The sequence below is a fragment of the Microcaecilia unicolor genome, chromosome 10 (genome assembly GCF_901765095.1).
Source record: "Microcaecilia unicolor chromosome 10, aMicUni1.1, whole genome shotgun sequence".
NCBI classification, from domain to species: domain Eukaryota; kingdom Metazoa; phylum Chordata; class Amphibia; order Gymnophiona; family Siphonopidae; genus Microcaecilia; species Microcaecilia unicolor.
In genome coordinates, this window is record NC_044040.1 from 83,936,061 (window position 1) to 83,957,348 (window position 21,288).

At 47.6% G+C, this 21,288-nt stretch overlaps 1 protein-coding gene across 1 annotated transcript in view; it reads left to right on the forward strand.

Moving 5' to 3' along the window:
• Positions 1–21,288, forward strand: part of WIF1 (WNT inhibitory factor 1) — a 309,700-nt gene that overhangs the window by 215,110 nt on the left and 73,302 nt on the right. The window contains 2 exon segments of the mRNA XM_030216172.1: positions 7,659–7,799; positions 9,085–9,180. Of these exon segments, the coding sequence (XP_030072032.1) occupies positions 7,659–7,799; positions 9,085–9,180 (237 nt within the window).

Genomic DNA, 21,288 nt, shown 5'->3' on the forward strand with positions numbered 1-21,288 from the left:
AACTCGTTACCTGCATGACAGACAGCTGTCGGCAATGGTCACCTGTATGAAAGACACCTGTCCACAGACTCAGTGAATCAGTCAGACTCTAACCTCTACAAAATGGCCAAGAGCAAGGAGCTGTCTAAGGATGTCAGGGACAAGATCATACACCTGCACAAGGCTGGAATGGGCTACAAAACCATCAGTAAGACGCTGGGCGAGAAGGAGACAACTGTTGGTGCCATAGTAAGAAAATGGAAGAAGTACAAAATGACTGTCAATCGACAAAGATCTGGGGCTCCACGCAAAATCTCACCTCGTGGGGTATCCTTGATCATGAGGAAGGTTAGAAATCAGCCTACAACTACAAGGGGGGAACTTGTCAATGATCTCAAGGCAGCTGGGACCACTGTCACCACGAAAACCATTGGTAACACATTACGACATAACGGATTGCAATCCTGCAGTGCCCGCAAGGTCCCCCTGCTCCGGAAGGCACATGTGACGGCCCGTCTGAAGTTTGCCAGTGAACACCTGGATGATGCCGAGAGTGATTGGGAGAAGGTGCTGTGGTCAGATGAGACAAAAATTGAGCTCTTTGGCATGAACTCAACTCGCCGTGTTTGGAGGAAGAGAAATGCTGCCTATGACCCAAAGAACACCGTCCCCACTGTCAAGCATGGAGGTGGAAATGTTATGTTTTGGGGGTGTTTCTCTGCTAAGGGCACAGGACTACTTCACCGCATCAATGGGAGAATGGATGGGGCCATGTACCGTACAATTCTGAGTGACAACCTCCTTCCCTCCGCCAGGGCCTTAAAAATGGGTCGTGGCTGGGTCTTCCAGCACGACAATGACCCAAAAACATACAGCCAAGGCAACAAAGGAGTGGCTCAGGAAGAAGCACATTAGGGTCATGGAGTGGCCTAGCCAGTCACCAGACCTTAATCCCATTGAAAACTTATGGAGGGAGCTGAAGCTGCGAGTTGCCAAGCGACAGCCCAGAACTCTTAATGATTTAGAGATGATCTGCAAAGAGGAGTGGACCAAAATTCCTCCTGACATGTGTGCAAACCTCATCATCAACTACAGAAGACGTCTGACCGCTGTGCTTGCCAACAAGGGTTTTGCCACCAAGTATTAGGTCTTGTTTGCCAGAGGGATTAAATACTTATTTCCCTCTGCAGAATGCAAATAAATTCATATACTTTCCACAATGTGATTTTCCGGATTTAATTTGTGATGTGCTATCTCTCACTGTTACCAATAACCTACCCTTCAATTATGGGCTGCTCATGTCTTTGTCAGTGGGCAAACTTACAAAATCAGCAAGGGATCAAATACTTATTTCCACCACTGTACATAGAATTTGGGGGATTGTTCCAAGAGTTTCCAAATTTCTTTATATTTAAAAAAAAACCCAAAACTTTTTCATTTATATGCTAGTTGACTTTCATACTTATAAACCATACAAATCAATTTCCACCAAAAATAAAAATTCCCCAAAGATAAATGTTTCCAGGGGGAATCCAAGATGGCAGATGCATAGACGCAGCTATTGAATGCTGTGTATTACTTCCTTAAAGTTTTGCCTGTTCTCTTCAGTTTTTGATGGGAAAGAAGCGTCGTGGATGACAACAGCTCCTGGCCCAGTCAGTGATGACCCCACTGACTGGTCATAAGGATAGCTTCATCTCTCATTCTGGTGTGATGGTCTCAAGAGTTCAGGATGGGTTATTAGCAGTGTCACACGCAGAAGGAGGCTCTGTGACACCCTCTGACCTGGAAGCTATTCTGCTTCCTGAGCAGCAACTTGACGTGGAACAACCACTGTATAGCTCCCAGGAAGATCCAACTACTGGCCCTGGACAGATGGAAGTAATTGTGAGAGCTCAGTTGCATACTCTGCCATTCCAGGTGGATAAAGTGAAGAAGATTGACCAACAACAGTGAATACTGGCCTCACAGGTTGGAGAATAAGTTTGGCCTGCAAACGGGTCTATGCAAACCTCAGGGAAGCAATCTGCTGTATTGCCACCCTCTGTAAAATCTGCTTCTGCTGCATCCTTCGTAAGACCAAAACCTTTTTACTTTAGAAGCACTTTGGATAGGTCTTGCATCTCTGGAACAATCGCTGTCTGGAAAAATTGACTTATTTATGGGGAAGCTAGAGGAAGTGACTCAACAAAAGTCTAGGATGCAGGCAGAAATTTGGAAATTAGAAAGCAAGTTCAAGAGAATGTGAACAACTGAACTTTAGAAAATGTCAACAGGAGATATAATTTAAGGTTGCTGAATTTTCCCTGAGTGCCTTCTGTTTCAGCCTTGGAGGTGTTTAAAAGTTTTGTATTTAATGTACTTAAAATTCCACCTAAACCTATACCTTCGCTCACTAGAACTTACTACCGTCCCAGGCTAAAAAGAAAAATATTGGTGGCCAGATTTCCTCTTTGAACATGGGCAATTTGGAATTGAATGAATGTTTGCAGATATCAGACTCGGAGCTGCTAGTAGCCACCATGTTAATAACTTGTGCTTTGGTTCCAGAGAGGGATTGACTCCTAAAAATGTTTTTTTCATGCTAAGGATACAGTGTTTATGAACTCTAGAGTTTGAATATTTCCAGATTTTGACAAATATATGCAGAGGAGAAGAAAGTAATTTCTTCTTATGAAACCAGCTGTTCTGAAACTGGAAGGATTATTCTTTTTGAGATTTTCTTGTAAATGTTTGTTTAAATACCAGGGTACTCATATTTTTTATGATCTGCAGCAATTGACAACTTTTGTCAGTGCTAAAACCCTTGAAATGCAGGACTCTGCTCTTCCCTGCTGTCTCCCCTACCTCTCTTCCCTCTCTTCCGTTATTGGCAGTGGCAGCTATGAGAACAGGCTGCTTCCAGCTTTCTCTCTGCAGGGTCCCACCTATGTGGGAACAGAAAGTTGCATCAGAATAAGTGGGACCCTGCAGATGGGGTTCCTGAGAGGACAGATGCTGAACATAATGGGGGGGGGGGGAGGATAAGGACAGGGACACAGAAAGGAGATGCTGGTCTGAATGGCTAGGGACACAGAAGGAAGATGGATGGTGAACATGGAGAGAAAATAAATGTCAAATGGACAGGAGACCCTGCAAGAACGAATAAAACTGAGAAAAGCAGAAAACAGACATTTGCACCAAAGAGAATGGAAAACTAAAATGCTCAGACAACAAAGGTATAAATTTTATTTTTAATGTATTAATTGAAATATGCCAGCTTTGGGAAATATGAATCTCTGATGCCTTGCATGTCAGTTTTTGTTTCTCACTGTTTGCTGTATGCAAGGTCTGACTTTTTGAGGGTCCATTTCAGTCTTTCATCTCTTTATTACTAATCTGTAGTCCTTTGTTTTGCAGGGCTGCTGAGAAACAGAGCCGGGCCCAGAGCAGGGCTGTCATCACAGCATCTGCATCCACCCCCCCTCCACACTCAGCTGCTGCTGCCCATGCCCTCCACCTCCCTTATCTTCCTACCTCTGCTACTCCCTCGTTTGTCACTCTCCTGCTCCAGTGTGCTGGGACCCCGCTTACTGTGTTAACACAATCACCCGTATCCCCGACACTCAGGAGCAGGAGAGAGATCTAGGGAGCAGAACATTCTGCCTGCCTCCAGAAGCCTTGCTGGCACTGGGCTCCCCTTGGAGGCTGGGCCTGGGGGATCTTGCTCCCTCTGCCCCCCTTCTCGGTGACCCTGGTGTTTTGTGCATTTGACCAAGGTGCAGTATTCTGCTAGCTTGTAGTTTCTGTGTAGAGATCTGTAGCAGTCCTGCTTCTTCTGTTAACTCACTAGGTAGTATGTTGGTGTTGTAATGCCTAGTGTATAATTTACAGTGCATATACCTGAGGGAATTCTGTGCTACTGCGAAATGCAGAATTTTCATAGAATTTCCCATCTCCGCAGACTGCACAGAATTTATGCAGTCTGCTGTTGAAGTGCAGGGCAGCACAGATGCTCCATTTCTAGCTGTCTCCCTGCACACACACCATTCCAGCGCAACAGGAGGAGGAGCTGCACAGCCACACTTCGATTTATTTCTGCCTTCTCTGCCGCCTTGTTCTTTAGCAGTTCCTTTAAGCTGCACCGCTGTATGGAGGCCCACTTGGCTCTAAGAAACACTCAGTCCTGGGACAGCAGAAGAGGAAGAAACAGCCCTCTGTGCAACTTTTCCTCTTGCCGCACTGGAGTGGTTTGTGTGCAGAGGACGGAGGGTGGGTACTGGAAACAAATTGAATGGAGTGAGGGGGTAGGCTGATAAAAGGTGGATGAAATGTGTGTGTGCACCATGGGAAGGAGGTGGAGGGCTGCAGAAAGGTGCATGGGGTTGCATATGCCATGTGGGGTGACTAGAGCAAGGTGGAGGGGGGTAGTGTGTGCCAATCGGGGGGGGGGGGGGCTAAAGAAAAGTGGATGGGGTGTGTGTGTCATGGGTGGGGGGGCTGCAGAAAGGTGGATGAGAGATATGTGTGCCATGGGAGGGAGACGGGCTGGCAAAAGTTGGATGGACTGTCAGGCTTATTTTCGAAAGAGAAGGGTGCCCATCTTCCGACACAAATCAGGAGATGGGCGTCCTTCTCTCAGGGTCTCCCAAATCGGCATAATCGAAAGCCGATTTTGGGCGCCCTCAACTGCTTTCTGTCACGGGGATGACAAAAGTTCACAGGGGCGTGTCGGCACCATAATGAAGGCGGGACTGGGGCGTGATTAAGAGATGGGCGTCCTTGGCTGATAATGGAAAAAAGAAGGGCGTCCCTGATGAGCACTTGGCTGACTTTATTTGGTCCATTTTTTTCTTACGACCAAGCCATGAAAAGGTGCCCGAACTGACCAGATGACCACCAGAGAGAATCGGGGATCACCTCCCCTTACTGCCCCAGTGGTCACACTCCCCCTCAAAACGCATCTTTAAAAATATTTTGTGCCAGCCTCAAATGTCATACTCAGGTCCATCACAGCAGTATGCAGGCCCCTGGAGCAGTTTTAGTGGGTGCAGTGCACTTCAGGCAGGCGGACCCAGGCCCATCCCCCCACTACCTGTTACACTTGTGGTGGTAAATGTGAGCCCTACAAAACCCACTCAAAACCCACTGTACCCACATGTAGGTGCCCCCCTTCACCCCTTAGGGCTATGGTAGTGGTGTACAGTTGTGGGGTTTGGGGGGGGTTGGGGGGCTCAACACCCAAGGTAAGGGAGCTATGCACCTGGGAGCAATTTGTGAAGTCCACTTCAGTGCCCCCTAGGGTCCCCGGTTGGTGTCCTGGCATGTCAGGGGGACCAGTGCACTACAAATTCTGTCTCCTCTCACGACCAAAGGGATTGGATTTGGTTGTTTTTGAGATGGGCATCCTCGGTTTCCATTATGGCCGAAAACCGAGGATGACCATCTCTAAGGTTGACCAAAATGTTGAGATTTGGGCGTCCCCGACTGTATTATCGAAATGAAAGATGGACGCCTATCTTGTTTCGATAATACAGGTTTCCCCGCCTCTTCACGGAGCTGTCCTGCAAGGACGGGCCCAGGAAAACCTGGGCGCCCCGTTCGATTATGCCCCTCTCTGTGTGCAGTGGGGATTGGGGCAGAGAAAAGTAAGGTGGGGGTTTGCCTGGGAGTGGGGAAAGAGAGCTTAGGGATGGACAGAACAGCCTGAAAGTCCAAATGCACCAACAAAGGGAGCAGCTTACTTACCAAATATAGCTTAAAGTAAGAATTTCAGACCACAGCTTGTACTTGAGGTATAAAAGAACAAACTAGAATCCAAAAACATCCCCGAATTACATACCTGATGCAAAATTTGAACTTTCCCTGACATAGAGACTTCAGAAGGAAATGCAGAAATCTCGTCAGTTGAAACCAACAGTAATTCAGTCTTATCAACAGCAGTAGATCAATCTTCCTGCGGAACTCTGGACTGACTGAAGTCAAGATTTCTGAAGCTTATTCAACTTTAAAAAAATTATAATCTATTTGTGAAAGGACTAAAGCTTGTTAGAATTACAAATCTAATTTTTAATATAAAAATTCTTCTGTTCTCTATCATCCACTTTCCCCCAGCATTCACTCACCCCTTTTTCTTGGCTCAAGCTCTTTTCTCCCTTACACTTTGGCTAAACATGTGGTGGAGCCCATCTCAAAGTAGCCAACCTCTCTTGTCCACCTGTGCCAGCACTGCATGCAAGTTCAAAACCCATGGTGCATGTACTAGATGGGTTGACTAGTAGAGGTGCCCTAATGTATTTGATAAACTGCTCTGGAAGGCTTTGCAGATATTTATCCAACCACCTAACCAATTCTTCCAGTCTTCCTTTGTGTCACAGTTTGAAGTATTTATATACCTAAGATAAATATTCAGTTTTCACTTCTTATGACTTCTCAGTATAAAAAATTGAAAATCTTGATTTATTATATCATTGTTTATACTATCAGGTTTATTTTCGAAAGAGAAGGACGCCCATCTTTCGACACAAATCGCAAGATGGGCATCCTTCTCACAGGGTCGCTCAGATCGGTATAATGGAAAGCCTTTTTGGGCGTCCCTAACTGCTTTCCATAGTGGGGACGACCAAAGTTCCCAGGGGCGTGTCGGAGGCGTAGCGAAGGCGGGACTTGGGCATGCCTAACACATGGGCATCCTTGACCTATAATGGAAAAAAAAGGGCGCCCCTGACGAACACTTGGACGACTTTACCTGGTCCGTTTTTTCTTACGACCAAGCCACAAAAAGGTGCCCGAACTGACCAGATGACCACCAGAGGGAATAGGGGATGACCTCCCCTTACTCCCCCAGTGGTCACTAACCCCCTCCCACCCTCAAAACCTTTTTTTAAAAATATTTTTTGCTAGCCTCTATACCAGCCTCAATTATCATACCCAGCTCCATGACAGCAGTATGCAGGCCCCTGGAGCAGTTTTAGTGGGGGCAGTGCACTTCAGGCAGGGGGACCCAGGCCCATTCCCCCCTACCTGTTACACTTGTGGTGGTAAATGTGAACCCCTCAAAACCCACCTGAAACCCACTGTATCCACATGTAGGTGCCCCCTTCACCCGTAAGGGCTATGGTAGTGGTGTACAGTTGTGGGGAGTAGGTTTTGGGGGCTCAGAACACAAGGTAAGGGAGCTATGTACTTGGGAGATTTTTCTGAAGTCCACTGCAGTGCCCCATAGGGTGCCCGGTTGGCATCCTAGCATGTCAGGGGGGCCAGTACACTATGAATGCTGGCTCCTCCCATGACCAAAGGGCTTGCATTTGGTCGTTTTTGAGATGGGCGTCCTTGATTTCCATTATCGCCGAAAATCAGAAACGACCAAATCTAAGGACGACCATCTCTATGGATGACCGTATTATCGAAATGAAAGATAGATGCCCATCTTGTTTTGATAATATGGGTTTCCTCGCCCCTTCGCCGGGACGTCCTGCGAGGACGTCCTCAGGAAAACATGGGCGCCCCTTTCGATTTTGCTTCTCCACATGGTCATGTTTTCAGTTTACATGTGTTTCTATTAACTTTATTTATTTCCATTTATATGCTGCTTTCCTTGAATATACTTTTAGATTTTCAAAAACACTAGGAACAATGTTGGAATTATAATTTTAATTTATGATAGAATGTTTTAAAGTCTATGACATTATTTTTTTTAGTTGTTCAGGTTGGATTTCCATGCCTTGGGAATCAAGATGGGGTAGCAGCTTTTGAAGTTACCGTGATCATAATGAATTCAGAAGGCAACATTATTCTCCAGACACCACAAAATGCCATCTTCTTTAAGACTTGTCAGCAAGGTAATTGATGCCCTGAGCAATGTTAAGAGTTTCAGTAGCAATGTTAAGAGTTTCAGGTCTTCAAGCTGCTGTTTTTTTCTCTAAGAGTAAAGCAGGGGTTAACTAAAGTCATCAGTGGTACACAATTTATAATACTGGAAAGTAAGCATTTTCAACCAAGTCTACACCCGGAGAATGTAGAAATGAGAATTTATGTCAATTTTAATAAAGCAGTTTTATACCTCTCTATATAATTTAGAAAAATTGTCCCATATGCAGAGAATATTGAGGGGCATTAAAAAAAAAAACGTCCTGCTCATAACGTCCAAAAAAAAAAGTTAATCTGTCAGCCATAATCAAACAGGAAAAACGACTAGATTTCCTGTTTTCTTATAATTCTGAGATGGATGTTTTTGCATTGAAAACATCCAAAATGAATAGCCATTTTCCAAAGTGAAACGTCCAACTTTTGAACAACAAAAAACCAGGGCGGTGTTTAGACCTGGAAGAATACACTTGAAAAAGAAATCAGAAAAAAACCAAAGTTACAGAAAACCCACTTAATAGAGGAAATAAAATCATCCATTAGTCCACGATATTGCTGGCGTCAATCAGGAACTATAAATATAAAAAAAGAAATAAAACCCTTACAACAAGGCAGATGAATCCCATACAGTGACAGCTGGATTACATGCTAACCAAAGGGAACTACCATCACAGTCGGACCACCCTCCCAAGCCACCTAAAATTCTAACAATTGTTTAGGTTCAAGAAATAAATCACCACCATTAAATTTTTACATGACATATAACAGGAAATTTTAACAACTAAGATGACCCCATTGTCAAGACCCTTGGGCAAAACCCCCCAAAAGTCCTTATGGCACCTTAGGATCACCAAAGAAAAAAAAAAAGGGAAATAGACAAACATTAGAACCCAGAAATTGTTCATACATATTTCTGAGGTAATTATATAACACCAAATTTCTGTCCAGTTCCAGGGCAAAAGGTTACTAACAGAGTAGATCTAAACACCTTGTATTTCCACCTTAGCCTTGATAACCCCAGACTTCTCTGAAGACAACTGCTTAATCTCAAAGGCATCCAGACTAAGTAGCAAAACATCCTTTAAGAACATTTTAAACAGTTCCATAGCTGACAAATAGTGGGTTACTTAGAAGTTCAACAGTCTCAAATTATTATTTTGCTATTCTGTTTTTTTAGTAGCTTTGCTTATGCACACTTCTAATTTGCTTTTTATTTTTTTCAATAAGAATTATTAATATGATTATTATTACTTTGTGAAGCTAAATGTCCTGGAGGATGCAGAAATGGAGGTTTTTGTACTGAAAGACACATCTGCGAATGTCCTGATGGATTTTATGGTCACTACTGCGAAAAAGGTAGCTTAAATATTCATTGCATTCTTTATTTTCTATACTAATATTACAAGAGGTCTTATGACAATAAGACTAATCTTCATTCCATGCCTTTTAAAAGAACTTTTCAAGTGGTCTTTCCTTTAGTACTCAGGATATATACTGAAACTAGTCTCTGTAAACCTGGAAGATATAAACAGGGCAAATTTACAAACTAAAGAGTGGCAAGTCACCTGGATGGGATGATATATACCCCAGAGTACTGATAGAACTATAAAATGAAATTGTATATCTATTATTGGTAATTTGTAACTTATCCTTAAAAAATAAAGTGTGATACCTAAAGATTGGAGGATGGCCAGTAAAATGCCAATTTAAAAAAAGGGTTTCTGAGGTGACCAGGGAAATTAAAGACTGATGAGCCTGGCAAAATGATAGAGATCATTACAAAGAAAAAGGGGACGCTTCTACTACAGTGGGGTAAGTTTTACACTTACCTCACATTTACCACAAAAAGTAACATGAGGTAAGTGTAAAGCTTATGGGGCTCATTATCAAAGTACATGGACATCTCAAAATGGCAAAAAAAAAAAAGTCTATTTGCCAAAAACATTGATTTGCAGTTTTGGAACAGTGGAATTTGGACATCCTACACTGCAGTTTATCCATATAGCATGTTGTGGGTGTATTTTGGACAGGATTAGGGAGGGCCCAAAATTAGGATGTCCAACAGTGATGATCAAATAGGAAGAAATGTTGAAGTCTAAAAAGAAGGATGTTTTTATTTAGACCTGTTTCAGTCACATCCAGAGTAAAAAAAGGTTCTCTGATTAAGCAGCTGACCACTGGAGGGATTAAAGCATGATGCCTCATGAAACCCCCAGTGGTTGTTGTCCCCCTCCCTCTCTCCTGAAAATGAAACTGGAAAAGAATACTAGGCTGTCTGACAGTATCAGGTTTTATGGCCATTCTGAACAAAGCAGAAAGCAGATCTGAGAAATAGCCTAGTAGTAGTCAGTGCAACCGACTGTAAACCAGCTCTCTTTTTATTTCCTTTAAATTGTGAGCCCTCTAGAAACAGACATATACCTAAATATTTATGACATGTGCAAGCCTGAAGGTTATTGAGGCAGTATACAGTCAGGTGCAGTAGGTGTTTCCCTGTTCCCAGAGGGCTCAGCATTTAAAATAAGTTGTAGGGAGATATGAACCTGGGTGCCCTGGTTTACAGTCCTCTGCAAGGATGTCTGTGTGGCCATTTCTGTAAAAATGCTGCCAGAGAGATATCCTTGCCCTTGGATTTTTGGCATTCATAATTTGGACATTTCAGTTTGTAAAATGGCTGTTCATTTTGGACATTCTCACGTATTTTCAAACAGGAAACTCCAACATGTTTCCTGTTTGAAAATGGCTGTAAGATGGACTTTTTTTTGGATGTAATGTGCAGGACTTCCCAATTCTGACTTGGATGTCCTTTCGAAAATGCCCCTGCATGTGTTAAAGGCAGGGGACATGTCCAGCATCTGCAATGCATTTACTACACAGGGCAGTGGGTTACTGCAGAGGAACTGCGTTAATGTGAGCTGTCTGGCAATGCAGATAATGGAGGAGTGACCTGGCAGAAATAAATAATGCTCATGAAAGATGCCGTGGCAGTGCTCCTCCCCACACACATTGCCCCATCCGATTCCTTCTGCCAAGCCCTCACCATCCAATCTCCCCGACATCTACCTCCCCAATCCCCCAACCCCCTGATCACACTCTGTAACATCTCCTTGAAAGCATACCCATCCGATCCTCCTAACCCCTCAATCAGCAAAGCTCAAGAGACACCTCCTCTGACCCAAAGCCCCACCTACATATCTCCCTAGGAACACTCCCTCCTACCCTTCCAGCCCCCTGGCTCTCCATCACTCATGGGCCTTACCTGAAGGTGATCAAACTGGATTGGGGCAGGAGTGGTCCTCTTCTGCTCCCACCTGTCTGGGTCTGACTCACAAAATGGCTGCCATAAACCATAGCCGTAGTCTCACAGTACTACCACTAACACACGGTAACAACTCATATGCTAGGTGTCACAGTTGCCCACACTTTTGCCCGCCCTATCATACCCAGACCTGGCCCACTTATTCATTACACAGATAACACAGTGTTTTTAGCACTCAAGCTCTCGCACATTTGACAGTTGTGCATGACTGTTTATTGTGCTGAAAGCCCTGCAGCTTGGTAGAAAGGCCCCAAAGTTACAGAACATATACATAGAAACGGATTAATGGGGCAAGGCCAACATGCATTTAGCCAAGGGAAATCTTGCCTCACCAATCTGCTACGTTATTTAAAGGGGAATAAACGTGAGCTGGTTGATATTTTGGATGTGGATTTTCAGAAAGCATTTGACAAGTACCTCATGAACAATTCTTAAAGAAATTGAAAAGTCATGGGCAAGGAGACAGTATCTTCCTATGGATTAGCAAGTGGTTAAAAGGTAGAACACAGACAGTAGGATTAAATGGTAATTATTTTAAATGGAGAAGAGTAAATAGTGAGGTTCCCCAGGGGTTTGTATTGGTACCACTGCTTTTCAACATATATAAATGACCTGGGAACAGGAATAATGAGTGAGGTAATCAAAATTTGCTGATGACCTGCAGTTATTCAAAGATGTTAATTCAGACTGGATTGTGAGAAATTGCAAGAGGGGCAGTGGGTATCAAAATAGGAAATTAAATTTACTGTGAGCAAATACAAAATGATACACATAAGGAAGAGGTACCCAAACTATAGCTACAGGATGCAAGATTCTACATTAGGATTCGCCACCCAGGAAAAGGATTTAGGTATTGTTGTTGATGGTAAGTTGAAATCCTCTGCTTAGTGTGCAAGGATGGCAAAGAAAGCAAATAGAATGTTAAAAATTATTCGAAAAGGAATGGAGAATAAAACAGAGAATATTATAATGCCTTTGTATAGCTCCATGGTGCAACTGAACCTCAAATATTGTGTGCAATTCTGGTCACCGCATCTAAAAAAAGATACAGTAAAATTAGAAAAGGTACATAAAAGGGCAACCAAAATGATAAAAAGGAATGAAATGACTCCCCTGTAAGGAAAGGCTAAAGCGCTAGAGATCTTCAGCTTGGAGAAGAGATGGCTGAGGGGGAGATGTGATAGATGTCTACAACATCATGAATGGAGCGGTAGAGGTATACAACGTAGCCAGAAGCCATCCCGCCTTATTCCCCCACCTATGTAGTTGGTATTTGTATTATTGTATATCCCTAAGGGCTCTCTGATTTAATATTAAATTAATCTTGTGCCTGATGCCCATATACTGCTGCCTAACCTGATCTGGGCCACCCCTCACCAGAGATGCCTTAATTGAGTGCAGTTGTCGTGCCAAAGCCACTAATTCCCGCTCTTGTTCTTTGCGCTTCCTAGAGCTGTATTCGATTATCTTTCCTCTGAGAACCGTTTTCCCTGCCTCCCAATAGACCATGGGGTCCACCTCAGCTGGGTCATTGTCCTCTACATAGTGCTTCCACTCTGCACCCAGGAAACTCTTAAAATTCGTCATCCAAGTAGAGGGAGGGGATTCATCCTCCATCCTCCTGGTTGCCTCCTAGGGGAAAGACCCATCACCCACCCATACCATACTATGATCAGAAACCACTCCATCCTCTATGTCTGCTTCCTGGCTGAAGATAAAAAGGTTGGGGAACTAGTATGCAATCCAGCTGCACCTGCACTTTATGTACCTGAGAGAAAAATGTAAAATTGCATTCATCAGGGTGAAGTACCCGCCAGATATCAAGGAGATCCAATTTTTGCATTAAAAAATTTACTCCCCGTGCCTCGTGACCTTTGGGCCTTGTCTTTGGGGGGGCTGCAGTCCAGCAATGGGTCAGCCGTGATACTAAAGTCTCCTCCCACTATTAATGCATACCCATGAAATGCTGCCAATATAGCTAACAGTTTGGAGAAGAAACTATGTGAATAACCATTGGGGGCATAAACAGAGCAGATAGCTACCTTTCCCCCTTGTAATTCCCCCATCCAGACAACATAGCGGCCCTTTGGGTCTGCAATGGTCTTATGACATAAAAAAATCCAGTTTCTTATGGATCAAGATTGCCACCCCCTCTTTGCTTGCCATTATAAGATGCAGATACAAACTCTCCAACCCAATCTATTTTTAATCTAGCATGCTCATGACAGGTTAGGTGAGTTTCCTGCAGGAATAAAACATCCACCCGAGAACGTTTGACATAATTCATAATCTTTGTGCGTTTTACAGGTGAATGTATTCCATCCACGTTTAATGTAGCAATTCGTAGGTCACCCATTCTACCACTGATAAAGTTCTATTCTCCGAGGACAAGCAGGCTGCTTGTTCTCACTGATGGGTGACGTCCGCGGCAGCCCCTCCAATCGGAATCTTCACTAGCAAAAGCCTTGCTAGCCCTCGCGCGCCGATGCGCACCGCACATGCACGGCCGTCTTCCCGCCCGAAACCGGCTTGGGCCGGCCAGTCTTCTTTTCTCCGCGCTCGGTACGGTTGTGTTTACCGTTCGTGCCCCGGAAAGTCGACCTCGTGCGTCGTTTTTCAACATTTTCTGTGAGAAATCCAGAAATCCTTTTTTCCTTCCTCTACTTCAAGTGTTTTCGCCCCGTTAAGTTTTCTTTCGTCGTCGGGGCAGGCCTTTCTTAGGCCTTGGTCGAAATTTCCCCTTTTTTCTGTGCCAAATTTCGCCATTTCGTCTTTCGATTTCGCCGGCGTGATTTTTCCGCCCATGACATCGAAGCCTTTCAGCGGCTTCAAGAAGTGCACCCGGGTAATCTCGCTCACTGACAGGCACGCGTCGTGTCTTCAGTGTCTGGGGGCTGGGCACCGCCCTCAGGCCTGTAGTCTGTGTTCCCTTTTGCAAAGGCGGACCTCAGGTAGCGAGGTTAGCCCAGTGGAACGTTTGTTCTCGGGCTCTTCGTCGGCATCGGCACCGGGGGGTATCGAGTGCATCGACGTCTTCAGCGTCCAGACCTTCAACCTCGGCGGCCAGTGCATCAAGTGCATCGAGGCATCGGCCCTCTGCATCGGCGCCGAGACATCGGTTAGCTTCATCGACGTCGGTGGTACCGGGACCTCGTCTGCTGATGTCGTCGGACGGTGGTGCTTCGTCTGGAGTGCAGGTGAGGGCTGTCCATTCCCCTGCTGGTGGCGGTGAGCCTTCGGGTGGGTCTCCCCCTATCCTGAGGCTCCTGCGTACAGCCCCCCGAGACCGACCCTCTTCGGTCTCGGCCCCGAGGAAGCGACGGCTGGATTCTACGTCCTCCTCGTCGGTACCGGGAAGCTCCGGTGACATGCTTCGTCCCAAGAAAGTCAAGAAGCATCGTCACCGTGTCCCCTTCCCGTGTCGGTACCGGAGCTCTGGGTCGCCGAAGGAGTCGGCACCCAGCAGGCATCGACGCCGAGGTACCGCTCACCCTCTGTTCAGGAGGTGTCGATGCGCTCCACTCTGGACAGCCCGGAACAGCCCTCCACGCCCCGGAAAAGGGTTCTGACGTCGACGCCTGCATCGACCTCCATGCCCTTTCTCTGCAGCGCTCTGAACGAGAGCCTCCGGGCGTCCTCCCCAGAGATTCTGGGAGAGCTGTTGCGCCCTACCCCTCCCGGTACCGGCGTGTGCTTGCGCCACCGTAACCGTCGAGCGTGGCGCCGGCTGGCCCATCGCCCGAGGTGAGGTCTCCGGCGTCGGTGCCGGCGGCGTGCGGTACCTGCTGCCGTCGCCTCCCAGGAAGGCTCCCCGACTACGTCGGCGGAGGGAGCTTCGACGATGCGGGCGAGGGAGCCTACCTTCTCTACGCCCCCATCGTGGAGTGGCTCCACGGAGTCGAGTCGGGCTCGTTGCAACACAGGTTCGTGACTTGTGTCTGACACGAGGGTGAGGCCTCGTGGGAAGAGGAAGAAGACCCCAGATATTTCTCTGACGAGGAGTCTGAGGGTCTTCCTTCCGATCCCACTCCCTCTCCTGAAAGGCAGCTTTCTCCTCCTGAGAGTCTGTCTTTCGCTTCCTTTGTCCGGGAGATGTCTACGGCCATCCCCTTCCCGGTGGTTGTGGAGGACGAGCCCAGGGCTGAAATGTTTGAGCTCCTGGACTATCCTTCTCCACCTAAGGAAGCGTCCACTGTTCCCTTGCATCATGTCCTCAAAAAGACATTGCTTGCGAACTGGACCAAACCTTTAACTAATCCCCACATCCCCAAGAAGATCGAGTCCCAGTACCGGATCCATGGGGACCCAGATCTGATGCGCACTCAGTTGCATCATGATTCTGGAGTGGTGGATCTGGCCCTAAAGAAGGCTAAGAGTTCTAGGGAGCATGCTTCGGCGCCCCCGGGCAAGGACTCTAGAACCTTAGACTCCTTTGGGAGGAAGGCCTACCATTCTTCTATGCTCGTGGCCAAATCCAGTCTTACCAGCTCTACATGAGCATACACCATGCGGAACAATGTGCGGCAGTTGGCGGGCTTGGTTGATGCGCTCCCCCCTGAGCAAGCCAAGCCGTTTCAGGAGGTGGTCAGGCAGCTGAAGGCGTGCAGGAAATTCCTGGCCAGAGGGGTGTATGACACCTTTGATGTTGCGTCCCAGGGCCGCTGCTCAAGGTGTGGTGATGCGCAGGCTCTCATGGCTGCGTGCCTCCGACCTGGAGAATAGAATCCAGCAGCGGATTGCGGACTCGCCTTGCCGTGCGGATAACATTTTTGGAGAGAAAGTCGAACAGGTGGTAGAGCAGCTCCACCAGCAGGACACCGCATTCGACAAGTTCTCCCGCCGGCAGCCTTCAGCCTCTACCTCTACAGGTAGAAGATTTTTCGGGGGAAGGAAGACTGTTCCGTACTCTTCTGGCAAGCGTAGGTACAATCCTCCTTCTCGACAGCCTGCGGCCCAGGCTAAGCCCCAGCGCGCTCGCTCTCGTCAGCAGCGTGCGACCCAGCAAGGCCCCTCGGCTCCCCAGCAAAAGCAAGGGGCGAGCTTTTGACTGGCTCCAGCAGAGCATAGCCGACATCCAAGTGTCAGTGCCGGGCGACCTGCCAGTCGGAGGGAGGTTGAAAGCTTTTCACCAAAGGTGGCCTCTCATAACCTCCGATCAGTGGGTTCTCCAAATAGTCCGGCAAGGATACACCCTCAATTTGGCCTCAAAACCTCCAAATTGTCCACCGGGAGCTCAATCTTACAGCTTCCAGCACAAGCAGGTACTTGCAGAGGAACTCTCCGCCCTTCTCAGCGCCAATGCGGTCGAGCCCGTGCCATCCGGGCAAGAAGGGCTGGGATTCTATTCCAGGTACTTCCTTGTGGAAAAGAAAACAGGGGGATGCGTCCCATCCTAGACCTAAGGGCCCTGAACAAATATCTGGTCAAAGAAAAGTTCAGGATGCTTTCCCTGGGCACCCTACTTCCCATGATTCAGGAAAACGATTGACTATGCTCTCTGGACTTGAAGGATGCCTACACACACATCCCGATACTGCCAGCTCACAGACAGTATCTGCGATTTCAGCTGGGCACACGTCACTTCCAGTACTGTGTGCTACCCTTTGGGCTCGCCTCTGCGCCCAGGGTGTTCACAAAGTGTTTGGCTGTAGTAGCAGCGGCACTTCGCAGGCTGGGGGTGCACGTGTTCCCATATCTCGACGATTGGCTGGTGAAGAACACATCCGAGGCAGGAGCCCTGCAGTCCATGCAGATGACTATTCGCCTCCTGGAGCTACTGGGGTTTGTGATAAATTATCCAAAGTCCCATCTTCTCCCAGTGCAGAGACTCGAATTCATAGGAGCTCTGCTGGATTCTCGGACGGCTCGCGCCTATCTCCCAGAGACGAGAGCCAACAACTTGTTGTCCCTCGTCTCGCGGGTGCGAGCGTCCCAGCAGATCACAGCTCGGCAGATGTTGAGATTGCTAGGCCACATGGCCTCCACAGTCCATGTGACTCCCATGGCCCGCCTTCACATGAGATCTGCTCAATGGACCCTAGCTTCCCAGTGGTTTCAGGCTGCTGGGGATCTAGAAGACGTGATCCACCTGTCCACGAGTTTTCTCGCATCCCTGTATTGGTGGATGATTTGGTCCAATTTGACTCTGGGACGTCCTTTCCAAATTCTTCAGCCACAAAAAGTGCTGACCACGGATGCGTCTCTCCTGGGATGGGGAGCTCATGTCGATGGGCTTCACACCCAAGGAAGCTGGTCCCTCCAGGAACGCGATCTACAGATCAATCTTCTGGAGTTACGAGCGATCTGGAACGCTCTGAAGGCTTTCAGAGATCGGCTGTCCCACCAAATTATCCAAATTCAGACAGACAACCAGGTTGCCATGTACTACGTCAACAAGCAGGGGGGCACCGGATCTCGCCCCCTGTGTCAGGAAGCCGTCAGCATGTGGCTCTGGGCTCGCCGGCACGGCATGGTGCTCCAAGCCACATATCTGGCAGGCGTAAACAACAGTCTGGCCGACAGGTTGAGCAGGATTATGCAACCTCACGAGTGGTCGCTCAACTCCCGAGTGGTGCGCCAGATCTTCCAAGCGTGGGGCACCCCCTTGGTGGATCTTTTCGCATCTCGAGCTAACCACAAAGTCCCTCAGTTCTGTTCCAGGCTTCAGGCCCACGGCAGACTGGCATCGGATGCCTTCCTCCTGGATTGGGGGGAGGGTCTGCTGTATGCTTATCCTCCCATTCCTCTGGTGGGGAAGACTTTGTTGAAACTCAAGCAAGACCGAGGCACCATGATTCTGATTGCTCCTTTTTGGCCGCGTCAGATCTGGTTCCCTCTTCTTCTGGAGTTGTCCTCCGAAGAACCCTGGAGATTGGAGTGTTTTCCGACCCTCATCACACAGGACGAAGGGGCGCTTCTGCATCCCAACCTCCGGTCCCTGGCTCTCACGGCCTGGATGTTGAGAGCGTAGACTTTGCCTCTTTGGGTCTGTCAGAGGGTGTCTCCCGCATCTTGCTTGCTTCCAGGAAAGATTCCACTAAGAGGAGTTACTTCTTTTTATGGAGGAGGTTTGCCGTATGGTGTGACAGCAAGGCCCTAGATCCTCGCTCTTGTCCTACACAGACCCTGCTTGAATACCTTCTGCACCTGTCTGAGTCTGGTCTCAAGACCAACTCTGTAAGGGTTCACCTTAGTGCAATCAGTGCATACCATTACCGTGTGGAAGGTAAGCCGATCTCAGGACAGCCTTTAGTTGTTCGCTTCATGAGAGGTTTGCTTTTGTCAAAGCCCCCTATCAAACCTCCTACAGTGTCATGGGATCTCAATGTCGTTCTCACCCAGCTGATGAAACCTCCTTTTGAGCCACTGAATTCCTGCCATCTGAAGTATTTGACCTGGAAGGTCATTTTCTTGGTAGCAGTTACTTCAGCTCGTAGAGTCAGTGAGCTTCAGCCCTGGTAGCCCAGGCCCCTTACACCAAATTTCATCATAACAGAGTAGTCCTCCGCACTCACCCTAAGTTCTTGCCAAAGGTCGTGTCGGAGTTCCATCTGAACCAGTCAATTGTCTTGCCAACATTCTTTCCCCCGTCCTCATTCCTGCCCTGCTGAACGTCAGCTGCACACATTGGACTGCAAGAGAGCATTGGCCTTCTATCTGGAGCGGACACAGCCCAACAGACAGTCCGCCCAATTGTTTGTTTCTTTTGATCCCAATAGGAGGGGAGTGGCTGTGGGGAAACGCACCATATCCAATTGGCTAGCAGATTGCATTTCCTTCACTTACGCCCAGGCGGGGCTGGCTCTTGAGGGTCATGTCACGGCTCATAATGTTAGAGCCATGGCAGCGTCGGTAGCCCACTTGAAGTCAGCCTCTATTGAAGAAATTTGCAAAGCTGCGACGTGGTCATCTGTCCACACATTCACATCTCATTACTGCCTGCAGCAGGATACCCGACGCGACAGTCGGTTCGGGCAGTCAGTTCTTCAGAACCTGTTTGGGCTTTAGGATCCAACTCCACCCCCCGAGGGCCCTGTTTGTTCTGTTCCAGGCTTTACTCTCAGTTAGTTGGTAAATTTTTTAGGTCAATCTCAGTTATGTCCTCGCCGTTGCGAGGCCCAATTGACCATGGTTGTTGTTTTGAGTGAGCCTGGGGCTAGGGATACCCCATCAGTGAGAACAAGCAGCCTGCTTGTCCTCGGAGAAAGCGAATGCTACATACCTGTAGAAGGTATTCTCCGAGGACAGCAGGCTGATTGTTCTCACAAACCCGCCCGCCTCCCCTTTGGAGTTGTGTCTTCCCTTGTCTTTGTTTTGCTACATATGAGACTGGCCGGCCCAAGCCGGTTTCGGGCGGGAAGACGGCAGCGCATGCGCATCGGCGCGCGAGGGCTAGCAAAGGCTTTTCTAGTGAAGATTCCGATTGGAGGGGCTGCCGCGGACGTCACCCATCAGTGAGAACAATCAGCCTGCTGTCCTCGGAGAATACCTTCTACAGGTATGTAGCATTCGCTTTATGATGGTGCAGGTCATCCATTGCGGAGGCTATAGATGGCGCCCCAGCTTTGCCGCCCTCACCCGTATGGGGCATACCTTTCACCAAGACAGAACTAGGCTTCAGCATTTTCAAGGGCACGGAGTCCCACCCTCTCCCCTCTAAGTCCCATAGCAAAATTAACAACCTGTTGAACTCCCCCCCCCCCCCCTCCAGCCATTCACTCCATCTTCCTCTTCCACCATGCACTCCCTCCTCCCTCCAAACCCCATGCATATCCTCCAATCACACACAGAAAGATTATCCAGCCCCATGCCCCCTCCCCCCTCTGCTGCCCATACTCCCCCATCCCCTCTCTCTCTTAACCCCCCCAGTCTGCTTCACTTCTATAGCTTCCCCGCTCCCTCCCCTCCTCCCTCCTATCCATCCAATAAGTACTAAGCAGATACATTGCGCCCCCCTTATATAGAGGAGTCCCACCAACAAGAACAAAGAACTCCATCATATATTTCCAATGAACTAAACACATTTCAGCCATTGTCAGGGATGTCCACAGACGATCTTTGGGGAGAAAAAAAACAACTCTCACAATCGTGACTCACAGCACTATGTTCTACCACAAACATGGACCCTCACTCAGGAGGTGGCAGCTGCTCTATGAACGCACGTACTCTTCAGCCGCTGTAAAGATTAAATTTCTGTTGTTGTGGAGCAGTCTCACTCTCGCCGGATATTGAAACGCAAACTTGATGCCTCTTTTGAAAAGTTGGAGCAGAAAGGCGCCAAAACCCTCCACTGTTCTGAAACACGTGGTGATAAATCTTGAAACAAGAGTATTTTAGAGTCTTTGTAATCCAGGGTGCGCGAGTGTTTGTACAGTTCCAATAGCCTGGCCTTAGTAGCATAGTTCAGGTAACGTACTATAACTGGTCACGGTCTGTCAGCCTCCTCTCTCCGAGTCCCCACCAATGCACTCTCTCCATGTGGATTGGGCCCGCTTCCCGAGGAAACCCAACCGCCTCCAGCAGCCATTTTTCCGTTATTTCCAGCAGATCTGATTCTTTGATAGCTTCTGGGAGGCCCACTGTAAGCAGATTGTTTTGCCTGGCCTGGTTCTCTTGGTCTTCCACCCATTCCAACAAGCATGCATGCTGTGTCTCCAGCGCTCCTATCTTTTCCTCCAACACTTGTACTCAGTCCTCTTGGGCGAAGATATGCTCTTCCGCCTGCTGAATGCGCGCCGCCAGGCCAGCTACTGAGTCTTTCAGTTCATCTATAGCAACATGCAGCTTGGCAAGCTTGTCATCTAACAGTTGTGACATTTTTCGCATTGAGAGCTGTATAGTATCATCGGTAGCCTGCGGTGTCAAAGGTTCCCACTGTTGGTCTTGCACGCGCTCCCAGCAGTCTGCTCCTTACCAGCGCGGGCCGCTTTGATCGGCATAACAGCCTTTTCTGGCTTCCTTCTTTGAACCTTTTCTAATTCCATTATAGTGTGCACTATTGTTTAAACCAGATATTTTATTAATGATATTGACCCTGAAATGAAAAAAAAAAAAAAAGAATAAAACAAAAAATAAATTCCATACATGACATGGGAAACTACACAAAATGAAAACTTTTGGCCTGCACATCCCTATTGGCGAAAACA